Below are 25,328 nucleotides of genomic sequence, written 5' to 3' on the forward strand. Positions count from 1 at the left end.
AAAATTAAAATTGTTGCAATTAAAACATGTAGTGTGTTATTTATTTTTAAGGAATAACTTACCCCAAAAACCATTATGAACTGACTTCATTAGTTGAAACTTTTTATCAGTTAAATTGAAAAATAGTAATCTGTAATATGTAATTTGCAACTTAACTTGACTGATAATTCCATATTTTTATCATCAATATATTTAAGGATTCGCGAACTGGCAATAATTGAAATAATTGAAAACTTACTAACAATGATATTTTTATTTAGTTATAGAGCAGCGGTGTTTTTCACGGGCGCAAGATTTGGTGAAGGCTCAGGTCCCGTGCACGTTGATCAACTCCATTATGATGGCAATGAAACCTCTCTCAGCCAGTGCAAATATATAAAGAATGGCCAGTGCAGTCACAAACACGATGTATCATTACTTTGCAACGGCATGTTACATTGTTTCTCATGACATTGCAGATATCGTACATTGTTTGACCTAAAAGGTTAACATATTAACGAATCAGATGATAACATTATGCCTATGAATGATGGTGAATAATTATTTTGCGTATTTATGTACGATTGAATCAATTTCCAGAATGTGGGCAACCTGATATCGCATTTTGGGGCGTTGGGTACTTCAATTACAACGGGACAAGTTTGTATGCAAACTGCGAATATTACAAAACGTACGTCGGGTTCCTGCGTATGACATGTACCGAAAAAAGGTGGACGACAATTGGTGAATGTCTGGAATACAGTAAGTCACGATTGAACATATATAAGCCAACTTGCAATATGTTGAAATCCGTATTGACAATGATTTGTTTTTAGTTCTTGTTCAGGGGTATTGTATTCTATGTACTGTACTGTACCATGCTGTGGGAACAATGGAGCATGTCCTTATTCAATCATATCAATGTACAGCCGAGATTTAAAACGATATTTCAACCATGACCTAGACAGCTTAGAGTAAACTTTAGAACTCATATTTTATGGAGGATATTGAATTGTGTTCATTACTTGGAGTAAATTATGCAACGAATAGTTAATATTTCTTTTGTATAAACACCTATCTTTAATATTAAAGAACCAAGTACCTATTTTTCTCCTCTGCGAGTATAGCATATGACTATGTCCTCAATTATCAATAAGGCGTGATTGTGTATATAATTAGCAAACAACCGAATGGTTTCAGGTCGGCCACTTTCAGTACAGGATATTCGACTTGCAAATGGAAGTAAATCTACTAGTGGTAGAGTTGAGATCAAAGTATTAGACACATGGGGTACAGTATGCAGTGACAGCTTTGGAAAAGAGGAAGCTGACGTTATATGCAGAATGATGGGCTATCCGTAGGTTTAAGGTTTTTTTATGTACATATGTTTTCTGTTACATTGTTATTAATGCTTAGGCAATACTTTTCACTATTTCTAGTACGGGAAAGTCATTTGTATTAGGTTTAAACAAAATCAGCGTAAATCATAATTATGAAGCATTCGCTGTTAGGTAATGCATGATAAGGTTGATACACTTTCATCTATCGTTTCTTCACAGTCCTGCTAAGGCATTCCAAACATCATTGCACGAGGGAACTGGGCCGATTTTTATAGATAATATGGTATGTGGCGTGAACAATTCCAACATCAATGAGTGCCACTATGACACGTTCGACAACTGTAACCACAGCAAGGATATGGTCGTTACATGTACAGGTCCGTAAGACATTATGTATTGATATATCAAAAGACAAAAAATGCAAATGGTTGTTACAATTAATTAACATTGCAGTTTATTATAAAAAGGGATTCATGCTAATATAACAATTGAATTGAAACACACCACACCATTATTAATTATTAACATGAAAAACAAGAAGCCAAGCCTGATATAAGTTGAAGATTTCACTGGTATAATTATGTTCCAGACTGTGGGGACCCAACGGTTTCATTTGGTGAGGTCAACCACACCTCTTCAAGCGTTGGATCTGTTGTAAGCGTCGTGTGTGAATATGGTCGAAAACTAGTCGGGGACTCAGTTATTGTTTGCCAAGAAAACGGAAATTGGACTAATACCCCATTTTGTTCTTTGATAGGTATAACTATCCAGTTTTGTATTTATCATATTTAAAGAAGTTACAGTTAAAACATAATGAATTTCATTATTATATTGCGGTGATGTGTATACATCCATTCAAAGCATTGCTTTATGAATAGTTTTCCTTAAAAATGTATGTTTTCTTACAGCCTCATGTCCTTAACATTTCGTTTCACACAATTCTTATTTATTGTAAAAAAAATGTTTATACTTATCGAATTCAAACTCTTTAAATATTGCAGATTGCGGTAATCCTACGCCAATTAATGGCGCCACCAACGGGACATCGCACTACCTCGATGCCGTTCTCCACGTGTCGTGTAAAACTGGTTTTGCTTTATCTGGAAATTCCATCATACGATGTCAGAGTAACAGTACTTGGACTGATTATCCAGTATGCACCGTTGTGGGTAAGATGTTATCGTATAAGTAAACAAGGAAAACGCATATGCGAATTTCGTATTTAACCCACGCAGAATAAAATAACACAACCACTGATAAGTGCGCCCTTAACAAGCCATCAAGGTGACGCAATTTCTCAGTATCGTTTATGAAAGGCTTTTCTTTATTATTTTGATATTCCGTTAAGAGGAGACCACGTGGCAACAGTTGCAATATTATCCGCTGTGTAATATCATTGATAAAAAAGTAATACGAAAATGGATGAATTAAGATACACAAATTTAAAGGGAAATGTAGATGCTGAATTTAAAATTTTCTTTTTTACAGACTGCAAAGAACTTAATATTGTCAATATGACGATAGACGTCGGTAACAAAACTACCTACGGACAGATAGCACTTGTCAGCTGCAAACCTGACTTCACTCCACGTGGTTCATGGACTGTGAGATGTGAAGCTAGCGGCGTTTGGAATTACACGCACGTCCCTCAATGTGAACTCATTCGTAAGATATTATTTCATTATTACATTTTAAATACACATATTGATCCTTAAAGTTTTCTATTAGTTTGATAAATATTTTTTCATAAAAAAACATGCTCGTTATTTTACCAGCCGTCCATCTATCAATAAAAGTAGTTATACACTCGTTTATCAGCTAATCTTGGTAATCAATTAACTAAATTAAAATGGATGATTCTGTACTAGCGTGCATATATGAGCTTCCTTTTGTAATGAAGTTAATGCATTTGTAATACAAATACACATGTTGTTATATCCCAGTACTTTTATAATCAACAATATTTGAATGGCATCTTTGACGATTGTATTAATACAAGTATTAACTTAAAATAATTATATTTTTATATGTAACAGACTGTGGTGTCGCTGCGATATCCAATGGAAGTGTAAACGACACAACATCGACAGTTGGAACTGTGGTTCATGTGGAATGTAACTATGGTCGACAACTGATTGGCGATTCGTTACGTGTTTGCCAACTGAATGGAGAGTGGACAGGTTCTCCCTCGTGTATTTTAATAGGTAATACTTAGATATTCATTTTTTAAAGAAATAATGTTAGTAAACGGCATTATTTTTATATTCAAGTATGTATCAATTACTATATGTAGCATTGACGTTCGGAAAACATAATTACATTCATTCCACAATCTTCTATTAACAATGCAGAGTGTGATGATCCAAGCCCAGATAACGGCATCGTAAACGGGACATCACGGTTCTTAGACGATGTGCTTTCGGTGTCGTGTAATACAGGTTTCACGTTAACTGGCAATTCCGTCATACACTGCCAGAGTGACAGAACTTGGAGTGACAACCCAAATTGCATTATTGTTGGTAAGATATAATAATACTTATAACAAATATAACACCTTTCTTTAACACCTACCTTTGAATGTATTTCGAATCGTACCAATATGATAAATTGCTGAAGACATCTTGTTTGTTTTTAAATGGTCTACATTACAGACTGTGACCTCCTGTTAATTTCAAATATGATCATAAACATTGCAAATGTGACCACATACGGGCATATGGCAGAGGTCAGATGCAAACCAGATTTCACTCCACTTGGTGTTTGGACCGTGAAATGTGAGGCTTCTGGGGTTTGGAATCAAACGCATGTACCGAAATGTGAACTGATTGGTAAGTTGAATTGTACATGATTTAAGCGTAAAAATCAAAGTGCATAATTTGCCCATTAAAACCGATGACCATAAAACTATATGGTCAAGCTGACTGCCCGGTTAGCAGCATAAACTGAAAAACGTTCGGTAACTTTAATTCATTTCGATTTAATGAGCCTACCTTAGACTAAACTTCAAATTATGGCGATATAATGTCCCGTTATTTTACAGATTGTGGGGACCCGACGCCCATTAAAGGCTTAGTAAATTCATCAGTAACATCTGTCAATACAGTTGTTAGTGTTTCGTGTGAAAATGGTTATATAATGTCTGGCGATTCAGTCATCACTTGTCTTAGAAACGGCTTGTGGTCCGGCAACCCGATATGCTACCCTTCGGGTAAGTGACATGGCCAGAATTTCATATCGGTAGGAATCGAATGTAATGTTCGTAGCATTATTGGACCAAGCTTAGTTTATTTAATGTGCAAGAATTATTCATATTTCGGCAACAACATCTGAACAGAAAACATGATTCAAGATTTGTTATGTAGCATATGTAAATTAGGTGAACGTTTTTTGTCTTTTTTGTTTAACGCAACACCCGAACCTACAGCAAATACAAATACGATATAAACAAAAGTAATTTATAATTTTCAAGGCGACTTGGTATATTATTTATAGAACGTGGACTGATGAGAACGTAAACAAGGTTTTGACAGTAATGTTCAAATTCACTTTTAAATATTCTTTTGTAAATAGATTCAAACATAGTCCTTATTGAATTTAAAACTTGATTATTTGCATGAACATTTGTATCATAAACTGAAACAAATGGGTTTTTTTTATTTTGAAATATAAAAAAACTTTCTTCGAAATAAATGAGTAGTTTTTTCAATCGGTGTTAAACGTGATTTATTTTGTTTCACTCTTCCAACGCCTCAGTTTAAAAAACTCACAAAACTCAAATCATAAATATTTTTAAAAACTAAGGATTTTCCTTGTTTTATTTTGTCATTCCAAACAGATTGCGGCAGACCAGCCATACCAAATGCGAATGTGACGATAAGTACTTCAACGTCCCTCAATTCTACAGCTGTTATCAGTTGTGACGTGGGTTTCAACTTAAAAGGACCAAGTGTCATCACGTGTACTACAACTGGATGGAGTGATAATGTTACATGTTCACAGATTGGTAAGCAATACAAAAGCATCTAAAAACATTTTTTAAGTATGATACCGACTGGCACATATCCATACATGCAACTAAAATACATTACAAAAAACTAAAGAAAAGCACTGACCTCATATATACATATGCAATTATTTTGTATATTTATGCACACATGTTATATCCCTTAACTGATTTTCTTAGATTGTGGAAAGATGGATGTTTCAAAAGGAAGAGTAATTGGCACAGATACAAATTATGGGGCTGTAATTGAAGTGGAGTGTAGTACCGGGTATTTTATTCAGGGTGATAACAAACTAACATGCCAAGGCAAAGGTCAATGGAGCGATAATCCAATATGTGTCATTCAAAGTAAGCATTACATGTTCAATTTGAAAACTTCAAAAATATGAGTGAAATAAAGTTGTATTTTTCGAATTAAACGAGTCCATAAATGGCAAAATAAAATGCAACTTTAAAAATGCAAAAAAAGATACCATCTACCAATTAAATTGTAATTCGGTTGTATTAATAGTGTAAACCATTCTATTGCTTTTGAATTACACTTAACCTTTTATATTTTGTGTCACAATATATATATATTATTTTCTATAATATTTTAAATTTTATATGCAGTGTATTGTTGTCATGCGTATGTACTTGCTTTAATGTGAATATATAACTTGCTTTAATCTGATTACCTGTGATGCTATGTTTCATTATCATTTTAATCAGTGTCTTTAAAGTATTTTAATCGAATTCGAATGGCATTTGATAGGTTTGTTTTTTCGACGCGTCAACAATTTATTCCTCTCATGTCTCCATCCACTGTAGTTGAATGGCAATACAATGGTACTGTACGTGCATTAGGTTTTTGCTTTGTGATTCGAAATATTATTTAATGATGAGACCTTTTAAAGTAGTTTATATTATTTACTCTTATTATAATAATTTTGTTATTTAATAACTCTTGACTAAATGTAAGTTCGAACCACATCAAACAAGTTCAACACATATTGCGTTCAATTATATTATAGGCGGCAACCCAAGTTGTATTAAGACTTTTCTATTTGCTGTGTGTTTCTTTTATGTGTCTTATGCTTGTGTGCTGCGTCACATTGCTTGATAAGTGGTCAAGTATCAAACAAAAAAAGACCAATGGCTTTATAAAGAATTTTCTCTGGTATCGATGCAATTGCAGTGCATTTTTGTTTATATTTAAGTGAATTTTTGCTGGAATTATACTGTCTCTCTTGATTATTGCAATTGTACTTCCGTTTTACTTTAAAATATATCATTAATTGTATATTTTAATTTCTTAAGATTGTACCAACGTGACGATACCAACAAACGGCATTATACTTACAAGTCCTATTCTAACCACATTTAATTCATCGTTGCGTTTTCAATGTGAACATGGTTATCAACTCAACGGAAATGACATCTTGTGGTGTGATGCAACAGGCAAATGGAACAGTTCAGTCCAGACCTGCATTCGAAAATGTAATATATACTTCGTATGTCCAGTTAACGTTTGAAAGCTATTTATGAAATATAATTGAGACAGAAAACAATTACAAAGTGTTGTAAAAAACTGTTTACGAGGCACATCAAATGTTATAACAGTGTATAAGTCGATATCTTTCAAGCAATATTATTTTGTTATTTAAACCGTTGTAGATTGCGATGACCCTACTCCTGCGAATGGTGTCATTAACGGGACATCATACTACTATAATGACGTGGTTTCAGTATCCTGTAATAATGGATATTCGTTGTCCGGCGAACATATCATACAATGTCAGAGTAACAGTAATTGGACAAGCTATCCGACATGCAATATTATTGGTAAGCAAATTATAGTTCACTGAAACAGACACTGAATAGAGAAAAAGATTTGATGGCATTGAATATACAACATATGAAAATGATAAATCAAATTCCGTATGCATAATGAGTGAATATATGCTGTTATTTTATATTAACCTAGTGTGCGAGCAGATTGACCTGACAAACGGTAAAGTGACCGGAGCATCAACAAAATTTGCGTCAGTAATTGAGGTACAGTGTCATACTGGGTATGATCTCAATGGTGACGATAGACTAGTATGTCAAGCAAACGGTCAATGGAGTGGAAAACCAACATGCGTCATAAAAAGTATGCTTTTTTCTATTCCTACGTTGTTTTTCAAATCATGTGTTTCTTAATTTTCAATATGTTGCCCGTAACATAGGCGATATGAGTATTGCCTCGTTTGCATAGTTTATGTATTTAGGTTACATATCAGTAAATCAGTGTTATCCCTTCGAAGTTCGTTAGAACGTATTGCCCATTTCTTCCAAATTAGTGTCTGTTCTGGTATAAAATAGATTTAAAAACTACAAAAACTATTACCTTTATTGGATGCGTATGCAACCGTTTACGTTTTTTCTGTTAAGACTATGTTTTTATGTTGTTTTTTTTACTGATTGAATTTACTGTTAGAATATTAGTCTAAATTTTACTAATCAAACACAGTTTTCTGAATGTGTCTGTATTCATGCAAAAACACTGCAATAACATGGTACGTTTCTTAAGCAGTTTATTTGTGACGGGGAGTATTCATCATTAAGTCTGCTAGTAAATATAATAATACTATTAATGTTTCTCTAGTCAATACATTGTTTATACCATAAATTTTCACATACGAGTAATAATGGCCTTATACACGAATAGCTTATTTACAACAATGCGTGCCCAACATTACATTGTATAAACAGGTCATCCCGTTATGGCAATCGATATGTCGCGGTAGCGTTTGCATAATAGTTGTTTCTATCTTCTTAAATGGACGTCAACGTTAGCTGAATTAATACCAGCATATATCGCGGGGAAACCCGGAATTGCAAAAATCGTATATTTTTTCTTTCGCCTACCAATACAAATGCGTTACATTGTATCATATTATAATATGACGTTATCAAATTTTGAGAAAACTATTTCACGTTTTATCAATTGTTTTAGATTGTGGCAACATTACTGTGCCATCGAAGGGAATGCTCCATGGAAGTACAATGGTGACAACATATAATTCTCTATTACGGTTTCGATGTGAAGAAGGGTATCTGCTGAAAGGAAATGACGTCATGTGGTGTGCAGCCACAGGCGCGTGGAACAGTTCTGTCCCAATCTGCATCCGGAAATGTAATTTGATTATTTTGAAACCATTTTTAGACCAGCTAATCTTCTTGAATATAATCTACGGTTACGAAAGAAAGCTATCCTAAACGAATATGTTTATACTTGTAAAGTGAACTTATACGGTCTTTCAGCTAACATCGGAGGACTATGTACTGATGCAAGCATGTGTGGGACAATCAATGCAATATGCGAGAACAAAATATGCGCTTGTATGTCTGGTGTGGAAGACAAACATTCGGGCACATGCGACATCAGTAAGAATGTATTGTTATCCAAAACAAGCAACATTCTTTATCTCATAAGGCTTTTGAGTTGAAATTTCCAGAAAGTGTGTTTGTGTTTGCTTTCATCTATCACATTTTGCTACAGACTACTTTACTGCCTAAACTGCGGTGATAAATGTGCTCACTTTACTCGAAAAAAATATTTATTTGTTTTGTTTGCTTGTTTACTACTCACTGGTTAAATGAAATTAAGATGTTAACTTACACTCATGGTGAGAGTGCAGTTTCCTTGAAACAATTTGAGGAGCTTTATGGTGTTGATTTTTTTCACAGTGCCAATACTACCATTCGGGCAAGAAGCAGGAGATACAAGTCTTGGTCATGACCTATGCAGTGAACAAATTGTGTTTGAACCTACGATTCCAGTCTTCGACAAAATGAGACGGCTAATGCATGTAGGTCTACATTGCATATGTGTGCGGTTTCTTCGCTTAAAATGTTATATGTGTCTTTTATTAATTATTTCATTTTATGGAAACTCTTAAAAATCGTACGCTTAACATGTCGTTTATATCAAAGCACTACCTGACTTCTTTTGCAAATACTGAGTATAAATTGGTACAATTGTTTGCCGGAAATAGTTTTGCAGTTCTTAAGAACAAGTAACGGAATGAAAGATATTTTAAACCCAAGCAGAAATCGACATACCAATCGAACAGTACTACCGATCACTTATGGTCTTCGGAAGATTGTGTTTGATTTCCTTACTTTAAGTTGTAAATTATTTATATAAAACATCTTTCTAACGAATGTGTTTATATTTAGGTGTGTAGGAGAGGGTTCATAAGTTTTGATACAAAGTATCTTTCTGAAAAGCCTAAAATGGCTTCGGATGGCAAAGCAAATATCAACTTTCCAGTTGTGGCGGCATACTTTACAGAAATATATTTGGACCATTTATCAACGATCACTTACAGAACCTATGATGTGCTTAAAAATTACCCTTTTACACCTAAAGTTGCCGGAGAATTGGAATTACTTGAAAGTGTAATCAAGCGGGTGGAAAATATGTCAGCATTTGATACAAGTTTTGTTTTGATAGCAACATGGAGTAACGTGAGACCATCATTTAATCCTTATAATGCAAGTGTTTTTTTTTTATTTACTTTAGTATAATGTTTGCATATAGTCTTTTTAAGTATAAATAAAACTTGCATCTTAGCAATATAAGTTGTTTTAGTCTCTGTTTTCTGTTTACACCTATTTTTGTTTCGGAAGTCAGTCAGTTTTTTTAGAATAGACTATAATTCTTTTAACGAAATTGTTAATTTTATTTTTGACATTTTATAGACAGCAACGTTTCAATTGATCATAATTTCAAGCGGTGAACAGACCTTTTCGTTTTCAACATACGGACATAATTTAATGAAATGGAACTCGGAAAGAGAACGCATCCCTTTATGGATCGGTCATGCAGACACAGACAGAGAGATATACCGTTACATTTACTCGTTTAGCAAAAATGCACTGAAATGGGATCTGCTACCGAAAACAGGAGGTAAACTGTATATGTCCTTCAAGTTGATTTGGAGAAAACTTACTAATTACGGAAATCCCATTGGTAGATTTGTCTGAATATAAAAATGTAAACGATTTTTCAGTCGGTTAATAAATAATATTGTTCTTAGATATCATGTTTCTTAAAAGAAAGTTATCTTGCAGGAATCCGTGGACTTCTTCTTAAAAATGTAAATAATAACAAAACAACAGTAAGTAACGACGCCTTGGACTGTATTAAGTGGTACAACAGAAACCTTTATTTAAAACAAAACATCCATGTCTACTCACAACGTCTGCCTACGTGCCCATGTGACGTCGGCCTGGCCCAATGGGATCCTTGGTTTTGGCAGATCCGCCGCCAAGTGCGTCTGCCTGATAGCAAAGATGTAGTCTGCGTGGACATGATATTACGCGAAAGTTACAAACCATACGGAAAGGTAAATAAATTTCAGAGATTAAAGTTATCCCACAATGTGTCATGGTATCTGATTATTGTAGTGTGCTATTTAAAGTTTCTGTAAAAATTCATTTGCGTTAATACTAAGAATTTTCACAAACTTTCAGTCGTGCTGCTATTACCGCTCGTCATTGACATTCGTGGAAATGCAACCCCTATCTGGTGGATTTTACTTTTCACATCCGTCATTCTCACCACGTGATCACGAGGTAAATGACGTCATCATGAAGGACAAATGCTGTACGAAATCAGACTACTGCAATCTCTATTACGAACTGCATCCAACAGGAACATGCTACACCGAGTCGCCGTTCAACTTTGGTAACATATTTTAACTTACAAGGAAAAAACATCTTCCACTAAAATGAAAAATAACTTAATTACCTCTCTTCTGATTTCATTTTATAGCAGATGATACCTATTGATTTAATGTCATGCCAAATAAGTGGGTCCATATTAACAAGTCTACATTCTTTTAACTCACTCTATCTTTACCATTCGAATATATATATATATATATATATATAACGTATAGATATTTTGTATTGAAAACAACAATTGATGTGTGTCTTTTTGCATTTTCTTAACTTTCTGGGTACGCTTGAGTTTATTAGGATCATTTTGGGGAGATCCACACATGCGCACACTTGACGGAATGAACTACACGTTCAACGGACTTGGGGAATATGTGTTGCTGAGCATCCAGACATCAAATGTCACGTTTTCACTCCAAGCTAGAACGGAAAGGGCAAAGAAGGCGGACGGAAATATCTCGGATGCAACAATCTTCACTGCCTTTGCGGCAAGAGATCATACGAATTCATCACTTCATATCGAGCTCAATACGGCAAAAGATGGTAAGTCTACAACACTAAGATATGTGCGTTAACTGTTAACAACATTCTTATTTGGGATGCTGCGCGAAAGGGAGAGTCACTGAACAGATTGTATCCTTAAAGAAATGTTTGGCTTTTTAATAATAAATTATGTTTTAGCGATTGCATTTGTATAATATTGAAACACATATCACGAGAACATCTTATTAATGGAAATTATAACACGGTCACGTCTATTTTTCTAAATTTCTTCTCAATAAAATGTGTAAACATTTGAACTAAATCTTTAAAACTATTTTCTTTTGTTCTTTTTATTGTATAATTTCCATTGACACGAACATAATTACAATTATTTTTTCTCGCATGTATATTCAGATTTGATCTTGTATGGGAATGAAATCGACTTAACGAAGACACTAAAGGACTTTGGAAACGATCGGTTTGCTTTTAATTCGCCAACCATGTCTATTTATGGAGTAGATGGGGTGTTGAGGGTATCATTCCTGGAGACAGGTATAGTCAATGCGATCATTCGGTGTTAATATAACATTTACATCTCTGTTAAAGTGACCCCATGTTAAGCCTGTATAAGTGCCAGTTATTGTTTATTGCAAGGAATGCATGACATAGGGGATATTTGTTCATGTCAGTGAAAGATCGTTTGTCATTTCACGAGTGATCATAGAAACTATACTTTCGTAAGTGGCGTAGCCATGAGTAAAACTATTATTTTTCTATGATCACGAGTGAAAAAACAAAATATCTTACACTGACATGAACACATTTTCTGTTTCTTTTAAGCCCCCTTTTCAAGAAAATAATTAACAGCTGTTTCCCTTTTGCTGAAAAGTTACCCTTTCTCGGAGTTTCTCCAGAGGCGTGCCTCAATACATTTCAAATCACAAAATGACGTCATTAGTGTGACGAAATGACGTCATTTTACCAGCGAAATTCTCCAGTTAAACTCTTTTACAATGTAAATAAAAGGTGAAAAAGCATTAAAAAAATGTTGGATTCGGTGGAATGTCGATTTTAATTCACTCGCGATCATAGAAAAAATATATGTAATTATTTATGATAATCTAAAAATAGAAAAAGGAGTTCCGAAAATGTGTTCTTTTCACCGGTGAAAATAACATTTTTTTTCTTTTCACTGCTTTTATTTCACTGCAGAAATGTCATATTGTATCATTAGGTATAAAAGAAAATTCAATATTATACAGGATTTGTCATACTGCTCGCTTACTGTAAATGCAGTTGTTGTGTCGCAAGTATTAAACGTAAATAAAATGTTTTTATTTATATTCGTATAAGATATTTATAACAACTTCGTTTTTGCAAGTCGTTTTTGTCAATCTGCAGGGATAATGCTTGAAATAGGAAAAGAGGCCAGAATGCTGTCATTAGATACCATTGTACCGAAAACATTCAACAACGTGACGAAAGGTCTTCTGGGCAATTTTGACGGTGACCCATTCAATGATTTTGTATACCCAAATGGGAGTCTTCTGCATTTTAATGCAAGTGACTTAGAGATATTTAGATTTGGTCAGACATGTAAGTGATTCGTTTACAACGCTATTTTATCATGTTTGAACATTTTTACGTCAACAAAACTTTGAAGATGCATATAATAAACGAAATAATTTTATCCTACTTACACAAATCCCGGTATTTATTGTAGCTCATGTTAACGTGTGTGGATTATTTTTATATAGGGATGAATGTTATCAAATGGGGTACTTCATTTCAGGGTCAGTGAACGACAGTTCGTCAGTTTTTATATATGAAGACGGCAAGAGCCATTCCGATTACCACAACGCTTCTTACGTTCCGCGTTTCCTAGATACATTTGACAAGGAAACGATTATTAAAGCTGAAAAGATATGCGGGTCAGTCAATGTAGAGTGCGTGTTCGACTATGTTTTCACTTTGAACAGTACAATTGCAAAGACGACCAGCAATATAAGTGAAACCATTAATATAAACGCAAAAGAAATAGGTAAATCGTCCAGATTTTTAGTCACATTATAAGTGTTCAATTTCTTTCGCATATATCATTCACTTTAGATGAAGTTCATATTAAAACATATGTGATTTTAACAAACCAACCATAGAGTAAGTGCGTTTTCACATGAAATACGAGAATAGTTTTTTGTATTTTAATGTGATGTACTCATTTTACAGCAACCATTTCATGCTCAACTTTAAAAACAAATAAGTAACCTATCACAAATATGAGTCGTTCTTACCAATGATAAATCATGGTATGCATTTTACGAGTTAAACTATTTACATTGTATAAAACTAGTTGTTATTGCTGTTTCGCTTTTCACATCTCAAAATTGAAAATGAAATCAAAACTTAAATAAACATTTCACTCTATTTTCAGCAAAAGTTGTGCCAACAATCAATAATACTTGTAGCGTTAATGCAACAGTTGGAGAACACATATCGTGTCAATTAAATCTTGCAGATGAATTAGATATCGCATTTGTAAAAAACGAAAGTAATAGAACAACATATAACAGAACGTCGAAGACGCTATATTTCAAACAGACAGATTACCTTCCACACAACATATGGTATAAATAATAATAAAACCCATTATAGACATTGCTAAAGCCTAACATAAATTAAAACCTTATAGAGGTATGGTAAAGATGCATGGATGCTTTGACAGCTGAACTCAATTTACACATATATTTACTTTTTTTAATTCCGTGATGAAAAACATGGTTTCATTTTTGAATGCTAAAATCACTACCAAGATAAATGCACCATTACTTTTATTGATGATAATTACGTTGAAGACATATATATTAGTTCTTCAAAACGTATGAATCACTGAATCAAGACAATGGAGTCAAATAGGTACATTTCAACTGTAGGTTCGTTGCAGTCAATGCTGATGGAAAGCAATCACAGCAACATATTGTTACGGTACAACTTTGCACTGGGTGCCATGGTAATGGACACTGCTCTACGACCGTGCGACAGGACCCTCGAGAGAATGCATATTTCAAGTATTCGTCATGCGTTTGCAACGCTGGATACACAGGTTAGTGAAAGCTGGATGAACAACAATAACAAATATTGCAAACTCTTAGATACTATCAATACCGGACGGACAAACATGTCCAAAAATGAGATACATTTGTTAAATTATGAAATTCGTGTATCATTAGGATATAGTATTTTAAGAAGAAACATCATATATTGTACAGGTACGTTTATTTTGCATTTAGATAATTTATGAAAAGTAAGTTTGTTTTATTGGTATATATTTAGATACTTTACTTGCGTGAATTACTGCGTTTACCATTATGTTGAAAACAACCCTCTGTTTTGGATTACATCAGCATTATATTCTTATAATTGTTTTATTCTATTTCAGGTGCTGATTGTGATAAAACATTAGACTGGTGTGCTGGAAGTCCCTGCACTCTAGGACGAAACTGTACAAACGTCCCACAGAACAATACATACTCGTGTTATCCTTGCCCAGCGGGATATGCTTCAGTGCCTAATACAAACGATTGCATTGGTATGCACTTTTTGTTTTATACATCTGCTTTCAAATTAACATTTTTCGTAATTATTTTATTGATATTCTTATTCCTGAAAAAATAGGATCGTGGATCAATAGAAATAAATAGTTTATTTGCTTAAACAAACCGTAATCAACTATTTAATTATTGAACTGGCTGTTGTGATGTTTTGTGTGTGTAAATGACGATGTTTATGTTAACATCCAATAAGACCATTTTCAACGTAAAGTATGGAGTGTTAACACTCACCTATTCATGTATCATAGATCATGATGTTCCATTCGCACATTTTGTTAAACTTGCTTTGAAATGCAAAACAAACTAAGGTAAAAAAAATAATATTGTATAGATAATGACGAATGTAGCAGTCGTCCCTGCAATCAACTCTGTATCAATACTGAGGGAAGTTACTCCTGCGGTTGTAAGGAAGGATATCGAGTCGATCCAAGCAACGAACATACATGCATCGGTACGAGGCGTAAAAAAGATTTGATAAATATAATAAATTCGGTAAAGTCTGTATTATATATAATGTAGATTTATATTTTTAAAAAGCCAAACACATAGGATAACAGAAATCACAAGATATATTTTATATACTTAATCGTTTAATGAAGTAATTAATTAGCTTCAATGAGTTTACATTGGAATAAAAGAAAGTGTCTCCAATATTTCACTCGTATAAAAATACAATTCCTGATGGTATTTAACCCATTATGCCCAATGTACTCTCCCATCCTTCTAAATTGGATCAATTTATTTCCAAAATTAGGGATGTTTAGTATATTTATTTCTATATTTAGACTATTTCTTACAGAAATTCCTTTAAGCAAACAGCGCAGACCCGGATGAGACGCTGCATCATGCGGCGTCTCATCTGGGTCTACGATGTTTGCCAATGCCTATTTTCTAGATGTTAGTCATTAATGGGTTAAGAAGTTACCTTTTGCTCTTTTTTTCTTTGAAGACAAATAACATTTTATTTTTATTATAAACATGAATTTTTGTCTAGTTGGCCTGTTTTAACTCGTAGTTGCTTTTTTAATGCATAACTGCAATAATATAGTTTTCTATTTTATATAGACATCAACGAGTGCAACGAGGCTACTCACAACTGTACTCAGATCTGCGACAATACGATCGGCGGGTTTCTTTGCAAATGTCAGCCTGGTTTTACCTTCAATGTTTCAAATTTTACATGTTCACGAGGTATCCGTATTTGTTTTCTCTTTTTAGTTGGAATATATACATATTTATTTGAAAAAAAAAACACACAATACGTTTCTAGGAAAAACAAAGTATTACAATATGTGTGTGATTGGCGAAAATTTGTTCGCACATAAAAATATATAAAAAGGCCGCAAATAAAAAGAAACATTAAACTTTGTGTGTTCATGCCTTTACGATTGTTTAATTAAATCGATATATTATATTATGAATGCACCATTAATAAACTATTTAAGTAACATAAAAGAAATATGTTTCAAAATCATAATTGCATTGTTACAGATGATTCTGATCCATGTGCTGCTTCAACACTCGACTGCAGTCGTACTTCGGGATGCACCCTGGATGTTGGAAATAATACCTTGTGCTTCTGTGATGCAGGCCTCTGGTTAAATGAAACATCGTTGGGATGTCAAGGTACGTCTTTTGTATATCTATTTTACGTTGCATGCAAATTCCGTGGCAATTGAACCCACAACGATATATTCAAGTATTTTAGTTTATGAACAAACACACGATAACAGGTTTTATTTGCAGATGTTGACGAATGCTCTCAACATATTTGTGCACAAGACTGCATGAACACGATCGGCAGTTTTCAGTGCAGCTGCATAGCGGGTTATCAGCTAGTAGACAAGGTCTCGTGTAAACGTAAGTATATGTAACCTAAACTTAAATATTTGATAGATTTAACGAGTAGATGACAGGTGATCATTTTATGTGAATGTTTACCTTCATTTCTTAAAGCATGTGAGGTACCGAACTGGGGTACAAATTGTGGCCAAACTTGCGCATGTTCCGGACGAGGTGCAGAGAGATGAGATCCTGTGAGAGGCTGCATGTGTTCCCATGGCTGGACAGGAAGTTCATGTGACGATGACGTCGACGAGTGCAAGGAGAATCTAAGAGTCTGTGGTGATACAAGAAAGTCCTGTAGTAACAACATGGGCTCGTACAGCTGTGATTGTTTGCAAGGATACCAGGAAGATGCTAGCGGATTTTGCCGAGGTTTGGTATTTTTTATTTAAAATAAGTATACATTTATAATAAAAAAAAATTAATATTAAATTTTATAATAATAAGTGTTATATTATGGTTTTACATAAAGTAAGTTATTTAAATAAAGTTTTATCGATTAACTACGAAATTTTACTTGCTTAAAAGCAAAACTTTGTCCCCATACTCGAAATTGCATTTTTAATAATATCCACAAACAAACGCATTCCTTAAAGCATACCTCAAACAATACACAATACAACATTATTATGTATTGCGTTATAAAGCTAAACATTTCTCTATGATATTACGTATTTGGATGCATATTGCTTGTTCTAGACATAAACGAATGCTCGGATCCACGGTTGAACGAGTGCACTCAGACGTGTTTGAACGCAGAAGGAAGCTACACATGTGGATGTAAATCAGGCTACACAGAGGTCAACTTGACACATTGTTCTGGTACATAATTAACGTTCTTTATACAAAGATTTAGCGTGGGTTGGAAACATTTTCTAGTGGCTTCATGTCACAGATTCAGTTCCTGATTCACATTTACCCTATAAAAGGTCCTTTGTAAAGACGGTACTCATTATAAAGTATCAAACAAATGCTAATTGGTCATCCCAAGTACTGTTCTCTTCAACCCATTATGCAACCTATTATTTTACGTTAACTGTGTGTGACAGAGTTTGGATTTACATGGCATGTGAGCTTCACGCATTTGGTCTGCTGTTGAACAGACCCATATATTGACACTTTTCAAAAAAAGCATTTGATATTGTTTATGTATTCAGTGTCACACTGAGCATTTCTTGCATGTAAAAAAACGATTTAAAGTAGTCAGTAAAGCTTGTCTTCATTCTCAGATATAGATGAGTGCCATTTAGAATTGGCGGACTGTGAACAGATGTGCGAAAACCATCCAGGATATTACAACTGTTACTGTTATTTCGGATACAGACTCAACGACGACAGAGAGTCGTGTAGTAAAGGTATGATGTGTTCTATTAAAGCAGCGTATAAACGATATCAAACTGCAAACTGATTATTATGTTTTGTGAAGGAATGACATTGCCTCCAAATTGTTTTCATTTTATCGGTGTATTTATTGTATCTTTTATTAATTTCAGACCATCTTATTTTTACAATAAAACATTTCACATTTCTCGATAACATGTATGGTTTCTGTATTTTGAAAATATAAAATAGTTGATATCTTGCAGTGAAAGATTATTGCAAAGAACTCCGCAATCTGACATGTACCGGCTACTGTGTGGTACAAGACAAGGTTCCATCTTGCCAGTGTCCGCAAGGCTTTAACCTTGCCTCTGATAATCAGACTTGTACAGGTAAAATAATCCTGCCGTAATTGTACTAGTTTCTTTTCTGGGTTAAACGACTTTATACGCGTTAAATATCTCGTTTACCTTAATCCATTTAAAAACGTTTGAACACGTACACACACATTTTGAAAAGGTAGTGTTAAATAAGAATGTTACAAAGAATAAATATAATTGTTTAATATTCGCTTAACAGATATCAACGAATGTGGGGAGGAAAACAAATGTTCCGAACAAGCAACGTGTTCAAATACAGTTGGCTCGTATGTATGTGAATGCCCTGTCGGTATGAAGCTGCAAAATAACAAACGGATATGTACAGGTGTGAAATATTGTTATCACAATTAAAATAAAATAAAAACTGAATAACTCTTTTTATACATGTCGTCACATGCTTCTATAGTTACGAGTTTTGGCTACTCAATGTGTGAAAAATGGGCTGCTATTGAGATGTGTATACTTTTTATTTTGTGCAAGACATATTGTTCGATCGTCGTATTTTTTATTTTGAAACGAATGCGTTTATAATTAAACCATTACACAGACGGTTTTTGGTTATGGATAAAATAAATTATGAACTATTTTTAAGATTGTGACAAGTACCATTATGGGAAAGAGTGTTCGCTAACGTGTTCGTGCATCCACGGTGTGTGCAATAGTACCGTAGGAAAGTGTTATTTTAAAATTATTTTAGCGAGACAACTATTTTAATATATATTACAAAATATAATAAGAACTGTTACTACCCCTGCTGTTTTTGCTGCTTTCTACTGCTTCAGCTATAACGACTATAGCAAGCATTAGTACAATCTGATTTATTTGCAGGGTGTGTGTGTAACCCGGGATGGATAGGGATAAGTTGCGACGTTGATGTGGACGAATGCAGGGATAACCAAGTAGTCTGCTACGAACCCAATACCCGCTGCTTGAACACGCCTGGCAGCGCTTCCTGCGTCTGCCAAGAAGGCTACAAGAAAAACATAGCATCGGGAAAGTGCGAAGGTTGGGACATTGCATTATTTCTTATTGACTTGTAATACGCCGATATGTGTATTTCACTTATTTAAAAACAATACACTGTGACAATGAATTTACATTTTGACTTTCTTAATGAACCTTTTTTAATGAATAAAACAGTTTTTGTAAGATTTGCAAGAGAATAACTTGATATCACTTTAGCAATATTATGACTTCTTCAAATTCCAAACACATATAACAGCAACATTAAAGTAATAAGATTAACATTATTAATACCAACTTCCATATTGTGCAAAAATGAAGGTGTGTTTACACATAAGAAAGTGTACCATAGCATACGAAGCAATATGATTGATTGTGTTCATTTTATAAATAATAATGGAATAACTTAAGTGTATGTAAGACTATACGCAATTTAATCATCATCAAACCTATTTCCAAAATAAACGCATGCATGAAAACATTTTTGTTAATGTATTGTAAAAACATATAAACATTTGATTCGTTGCAATTGTGAGCCAATTCAAACACTCACAATAAAGAAACAATACAAAACTGCATTGTTGATCAAGTAATATTTACAGTTTCAATCATTTTATGTGTATATTTGGTGTTCTCTATAAAGTAGTGAATACGAACTATAAATTCTCTACTGTTTTCTTTTTGGGTATATTACATTCTTCAACAGTTCGAAATGTGCTGTGTTGATGCAGTAGAACGCATCCTTGTATATATCTTCCATGTTGTAAAATTGTATTACCCAGATGCTGTTAGTAAAAGAACACTATGTTGATATGTGGTTGCAACATGATTGCTACCATTGTTACACAAAGTGTGTTTTAAATTTTCTGTAGATTCATCGCGAAACTTATTGTTTAAAATATTTTATAGATGATTTTTTTTCTAAACTAATATCTTTAAACCCTATCCCCCAATGTTATTAATAGATTTCCGGTACTTAAAAACTAGTACAATAAAATTATGTGTACAGTATTTGATTCACTCGTCTTGGACGCTCGTTTAGTATGTGATAAATTGTGGTGTAAGTATGAGGGTCGGCTAGCCTTCAAACTGGTTTAACCCCAAAATACTTTTCTTTCAAAGGCGGTAATGCCAGTTTTAGTCATGTTATATTTTAGTTGGCATTATGTTATTTAAGTATTGGTTGATAAGGACAAAATGAGAACAAAATTATATAACCTCATACTTTCAGGCAGGAGTTTCATATACACAAGAATGAAAACCGCCCGAAAACGACCAAATTGAAAACAAAATCGTTCGCAGCATGCGACTCTCAGCCGTTATTTAGAATTATGGGCTCTCCCTGAGAGTCTTCGAATAAAGCAAACTATTACGTTTATGCAATATTATACATTAGAAAAAGACAAAACATTTAAGATGAACAATACCGGTTTGGCTAGAAATAATGCTAAGAACTACTTTCTGTTGTTAATCAACAGTTCAAAGTCTTAAATAGTCATTTTAACTAAAGAAACGTACTGAACTAAATAGTATGTTTTGTTTAGATGTTAACGAATGCCAAGCTGCTGACCAGAATTTATGTGAACAGATTTGTATCAATAAACCAGGAAGTTCCCAGTGTAATTGCAGGACAGGATTTGTTGTCAGGAATGGAACGTGTTCAGGTATATAATTTAACAATGTAAATAAGCCATTAATGTTATTATATAATTGAAATTGAAAATGTGACTGCGATGTACTTTTAGAGTCCATATTTGTACATTTATTATGGTGTTTTTTCGACGTTCATTGTTTTCTGCGAGTTAAAAATTACGTTAACTTTATTTTTGAAAGAGACACAATTGCTTGTTAAAATGAACACCAATTAATAACATTGCTAATTTGTTAATCATATTAGACATTCAAATTGGTAACGATGCATACGTTTTTGTATTTATTAATTTATTTATTATCTATTTACTTATATATTAGATATAAATGAGTGCTATGGCGACAACAAATGTCAACAACAATGCATCAACACTCTCGGTAGCTATAGATGCTCTTGTGTAGCGGGATTTATTCTTAATCTTACGGACCGAATGTCTTGCATACGTAAGTGTTATATTTATGTAAGTTTTTTAATGTCAATTAGAAAGGTATAACACTATTTTATTTATATTTCGGTATATATTTTTGATTATGTTGCAAATAGAAAATGAATATAACAATTTGAAAATGTTATACATAGCAATACAGCAACAATATTGTAATGATAATGTTGTATGTTGATGTTTCAGCTGAGAATGAGTGTACGTCAAATCAATCTGCTCGCTGCTCTGTAAATGCATCGTGTTCTGTTTCCAATGAAAACGTTGTGTGTGTTTGTCCGAATGGCTACAACGGCACAAATTGTACAGGTACCAGATATTTACATGCACAATTCATAGTATGTGTTGTGTTTTCTTTAAATGTAAAATATTTTATAGAAATGAAACATGCTCGTAGTACATCAATCCTTTACGTATGGCGTTATATTAAAATTTTGTTTTGTTAAGCCGGATTGTACATTTAATATTATTCATCTAAGTTCACTTATTTGGCGTTATCTGGCTGTTTTGTATGTTGGTGTGTTTGTTTGTGTGTGTCCCTAGTCTTTCAAAGATCCATGGAGAGAAATATAATGGGATAAAAATATGCTCATTTGTTGCAGACCTTAACGAGTGCGAGACTGGTCGACATGCGTGTTGCCAAGAATGCATCAATAATGTTGGTGGGTATAACTGTAAATGTGAAGTTGGACATTTTCTGCAAAACGACAATGCCACGTGTGCAGGTAGGTTTTGTTCGTTATGCGTGTTTGTATTAAAAAAAAAAGTATAAGAGAATATTCATTTATTTGAAACATATATTAGCGGTTTAAGCGTATTTGAACTTGTTGTTAATTTCCCAAATATTATTTTTGGCGTGCTATGTATGTCATATTTCAAACACAAAACAGTACATCCTCGTGTATGTTCAGATGCACGAGTGTTGTGTTATTATGTACAGTAGCAACTTGCAAGTCACTATCTTTTCTTTTTCTTAGAAGGTTATGTGGTTTCTTTTTCAGAGTGCATGGAATGGACTTACGGGGAGAACTGCTCCAGTAAGTGTGATTGCAATGTGACCAACACTGAGAATTGCAATCTAAAGAACGGAATATGCGCTTGTTTGAAAGGATGGCAAGGTAAAAACTGCTCGGATGACGTCAACGAATGTTCGAATACTACGCCCGTGTGCCCCACTAATTCATACTGTATAAACCTGTCAGGAAGTTTTACGTGCCAATGTAATCCCGGATACCTGAAACAATCCTCTGGTCTTTGTCAAGGTAGGTTCATCCAGATACACTATTTCACCACGCATTTAATCACGTTGATGGTAGATTCGCGTAACTGATGACGCAATAAACGTGGAAGAATTGAACTAGCGCTTCGTATTAATAATCTATAAGTAATTCTTAATTTATTAAACGTATGTACATTTTATATCAAAATGTTATCAAAATGTTATTGTTGAACAATATAAACAGTACGAGATTGTGTATAAGTGGTTAACTTAAAGGCGAGTACGTACATGAGTTTGTGCTTGCATTGATATGTGTTGCTTTATTTTGATTTCTGTTTCTTTTCCAGTATGTCATCAAGGTCGTTTTGGCAAAGGCTGTACAAACACGTGTTTGTGTGATATGACACATACATCAGTGTGCAACACGGTGAACGGGAGCTGCACGTGTGACGCAGGATGGATGGGTTCCGAATGTAATACGGATATCGACGAGTGTGCCTCAGCTAATGGCTTCACATGCCCTGCACACTCGACATGCGTAAATTCACGTGGTAGTTACGAGTGTCATTGTAATCTGGGTTTCAAAACCAGCACCAAAAAAGATAGCTGTACAGGTAATTTTTGTTAATTTCTTACCAGTAGTCGTACACCCACCCAAGTATATCGCAACACCAAAACAGTTTAAAATGCATGCTTTCGTTTTAGCAGTATAAGCGTATGCGAGTGCACTTAACCCCAAATATTACAAAGAGTGTAGCTTTTCATCTTTAAATCTGTTTTGACAACGTTTTTGCGCGAACCTCTACCTCTATTATATGTTTTAACGAAACAGATTACTACACGAAGTCTATTCTGACAGCCATTTGCGTGCTTTGAACTTGACATACAGACGGGCGATAATTTGTTTCATTTTCGCTTTTGCAGATAATACATTGGAATGAAAAATAAATGTAGCCATTCATAATATCATATGTAAACGTGTAAAATGGATGTTGCTATAAAAGTTTTTATTACCATTAAACGCAAACAAGAGCTAAAACATTCATACCTACACGACATAACGAAAAAACAATGTGTGCTTTTTATATGAAAACATCTTATAGAATGTTGGCCATTTCAGACAATTACAAACAAATAGACCTGCAGATCACACTGAATATTCCAAAAGGACAAGATGTCAATTTTTTGTCAGAGGGAACTTTTGCAGAGGTTGCAGAAAAAGTTACGTTATCGGTATGTATAATATGTTATTATTTTCGATGAACTGCGATTACTTAGGTCGAATTAATCATTGAATCAGTCTAACCCGGCGATCGCTATCTTCCGTTATATTGTGAATTTAAATTTTGAGTTGACAAATTTCCAGTAAAATTGAAACTTACGCCTTATGAATTGGAAAAGTGTGTAAAATATAATATCGCGATCGGCCAGTTCAATAATAAAAAGCTAGTGAAAACGCTCAAAATATGATCAAGTTATGGTTTCATACTTCGAGAGACAGTTATTGATTTTTTTAAATTCTTGTTTTGTTATATAACTGGGTATATGGTGCTTAATAGCGGAACGATGTAATGTACAGATTATACCTGAAAGTTTGCGTAAAAAATATTTCATTGCAGCTACGGATCTACATGCTGCGGTTCATTACATTCTTTAGAATCGTCGTTAACACCATAAGGTAATCGTTCCGCAATTTCTTCCGTGTATTTGTATTTTGTATTGTTCCAGTTTTGAGATACATGTATTTTAAATTAATATATATGCAACGACTTTGCGAAATTACTTTAATTCAATCTTATTTGGCATCCTGTGTATAGGACTGGAAGCTTGGTAGTAGACTTCACTCTTTTCTACGAAGATACTGTCTACGCGTCAACACAGATAACAAATGCCTTATTGGATCTTGCGAAAGGAACACAGATCAAATATGACGGAGAGACGGTTCATGCGATGTCAGGTGGATAAATATTAAGTTTACTGGAATCTTGAATGTTAATTAATATGCTATGCGAAATTAATGTTTTTTGATGAATATCTTCACTATGTAAAAGGAACTAAAACACTTAGTAATCAAGCGTCGGCCACTTATGTGATCTTGCTGAGATTTACTTAGCAAAACGTAGCTGCTATTTAGCAGTAAAGGACCTAACCACATTGCTACAACTGATAATACTGGTAACAACGATTTGATTTCATTTAACGATGACATTTATTTTATTGAGTAGCAACACTTGCTAACGCCACCGTGCTATGTGGATTGTACGAGAAGGTCAATGGTCGTTGTGAATATGGGAAGGTATGTGACGTAACAGACGATGGTGAACTCGCGTGCATAACGGACAGTGTGCCTTCAGGTACGATTTATCTTTTTATTGACAAAGGAGAA

At 34.0% G+C, this 25,328-nt stretch overlaps 1 protein-coding gene across 1 annotated transcript; it reads left to right on the top strand.

The window, feature by feature from the left end:
- Nucleotides 1–584: 584 nt before the first annotated feature.
- LOC127873560 (uncharacterized) lies at nucleotides 585–17,289 on the top strand. The gene is made up of 34 exons (XM_052417436.1): nucleotides 585–741; nucleotides 1,180–1,336; nucleotides 1,539–1,696; nucleotides 1,909–2,076; nucleotides 2,321–2,488; nucleotides 2,808–2,984; nucleotides 3,356–3,523; nucleotides 3,671–3,838; nucleotides 3,971–4,147; nucleotides 4,360–4,527; nucleotides 5,155–5,322; nucleotides 5,503–5,670; nucleotides 6,622–6,801; nucleotides 6,979–7,146; nucleotides 7,289–7,456; nucleotides 8,303–8,482; nucleotides 8,611–8,733; nucleotides 9,037–9,158; nucleotides 9,529–9,850; nucleotides 10,058–10,261; nucleotides 10,426–10,700; nucleotides 10,828–11,041; nucleotides 11,335–11,577; nucleotides 11,932–12,069; nucleotides 12,919–13,113; nucleotides 13,310–13,558; nucleotides 13,949–14,141; nucleotides 14,448–14,617; nucleotides 14,954–15,103; nucleotides 15,457–15,576; nucleotides 16,191–16,316; nucleotides 16,617–16,751; nucleotides 16,872–16,985; nucleotides 17,082–17,289. Exons 1-34 carry the CDS (start codon nucleotides 690–692, stop codon nucleotides 17,153–17,155), a joined length of 5,760 nt encoding a protein of 1,919 aa, XP_052273396.1. The 5' UTR covers nucleotides 585–689; the 3' UTR covers nucleotides 17,156–17,289.
- The last annotated feature ends 8,039 nt before the right edge of the window (nucleotides 17,290–25,328 follow it).

This window comes from Dreissena polymorpha, chromosome 3 (assembly GCF_020536995.1).
Source record: "Dreissena polymorpha isolate Duluth1 chromosome 3, UMN_Dpol_1.0, whole genome shotgun sequence".
Taxonomy (NCBI): Eukaryota; Metazoa; Mollusca; class Bivalvia; order Myida; family Dreissenidae; genus Dreissena; species Dreissena polymorpha.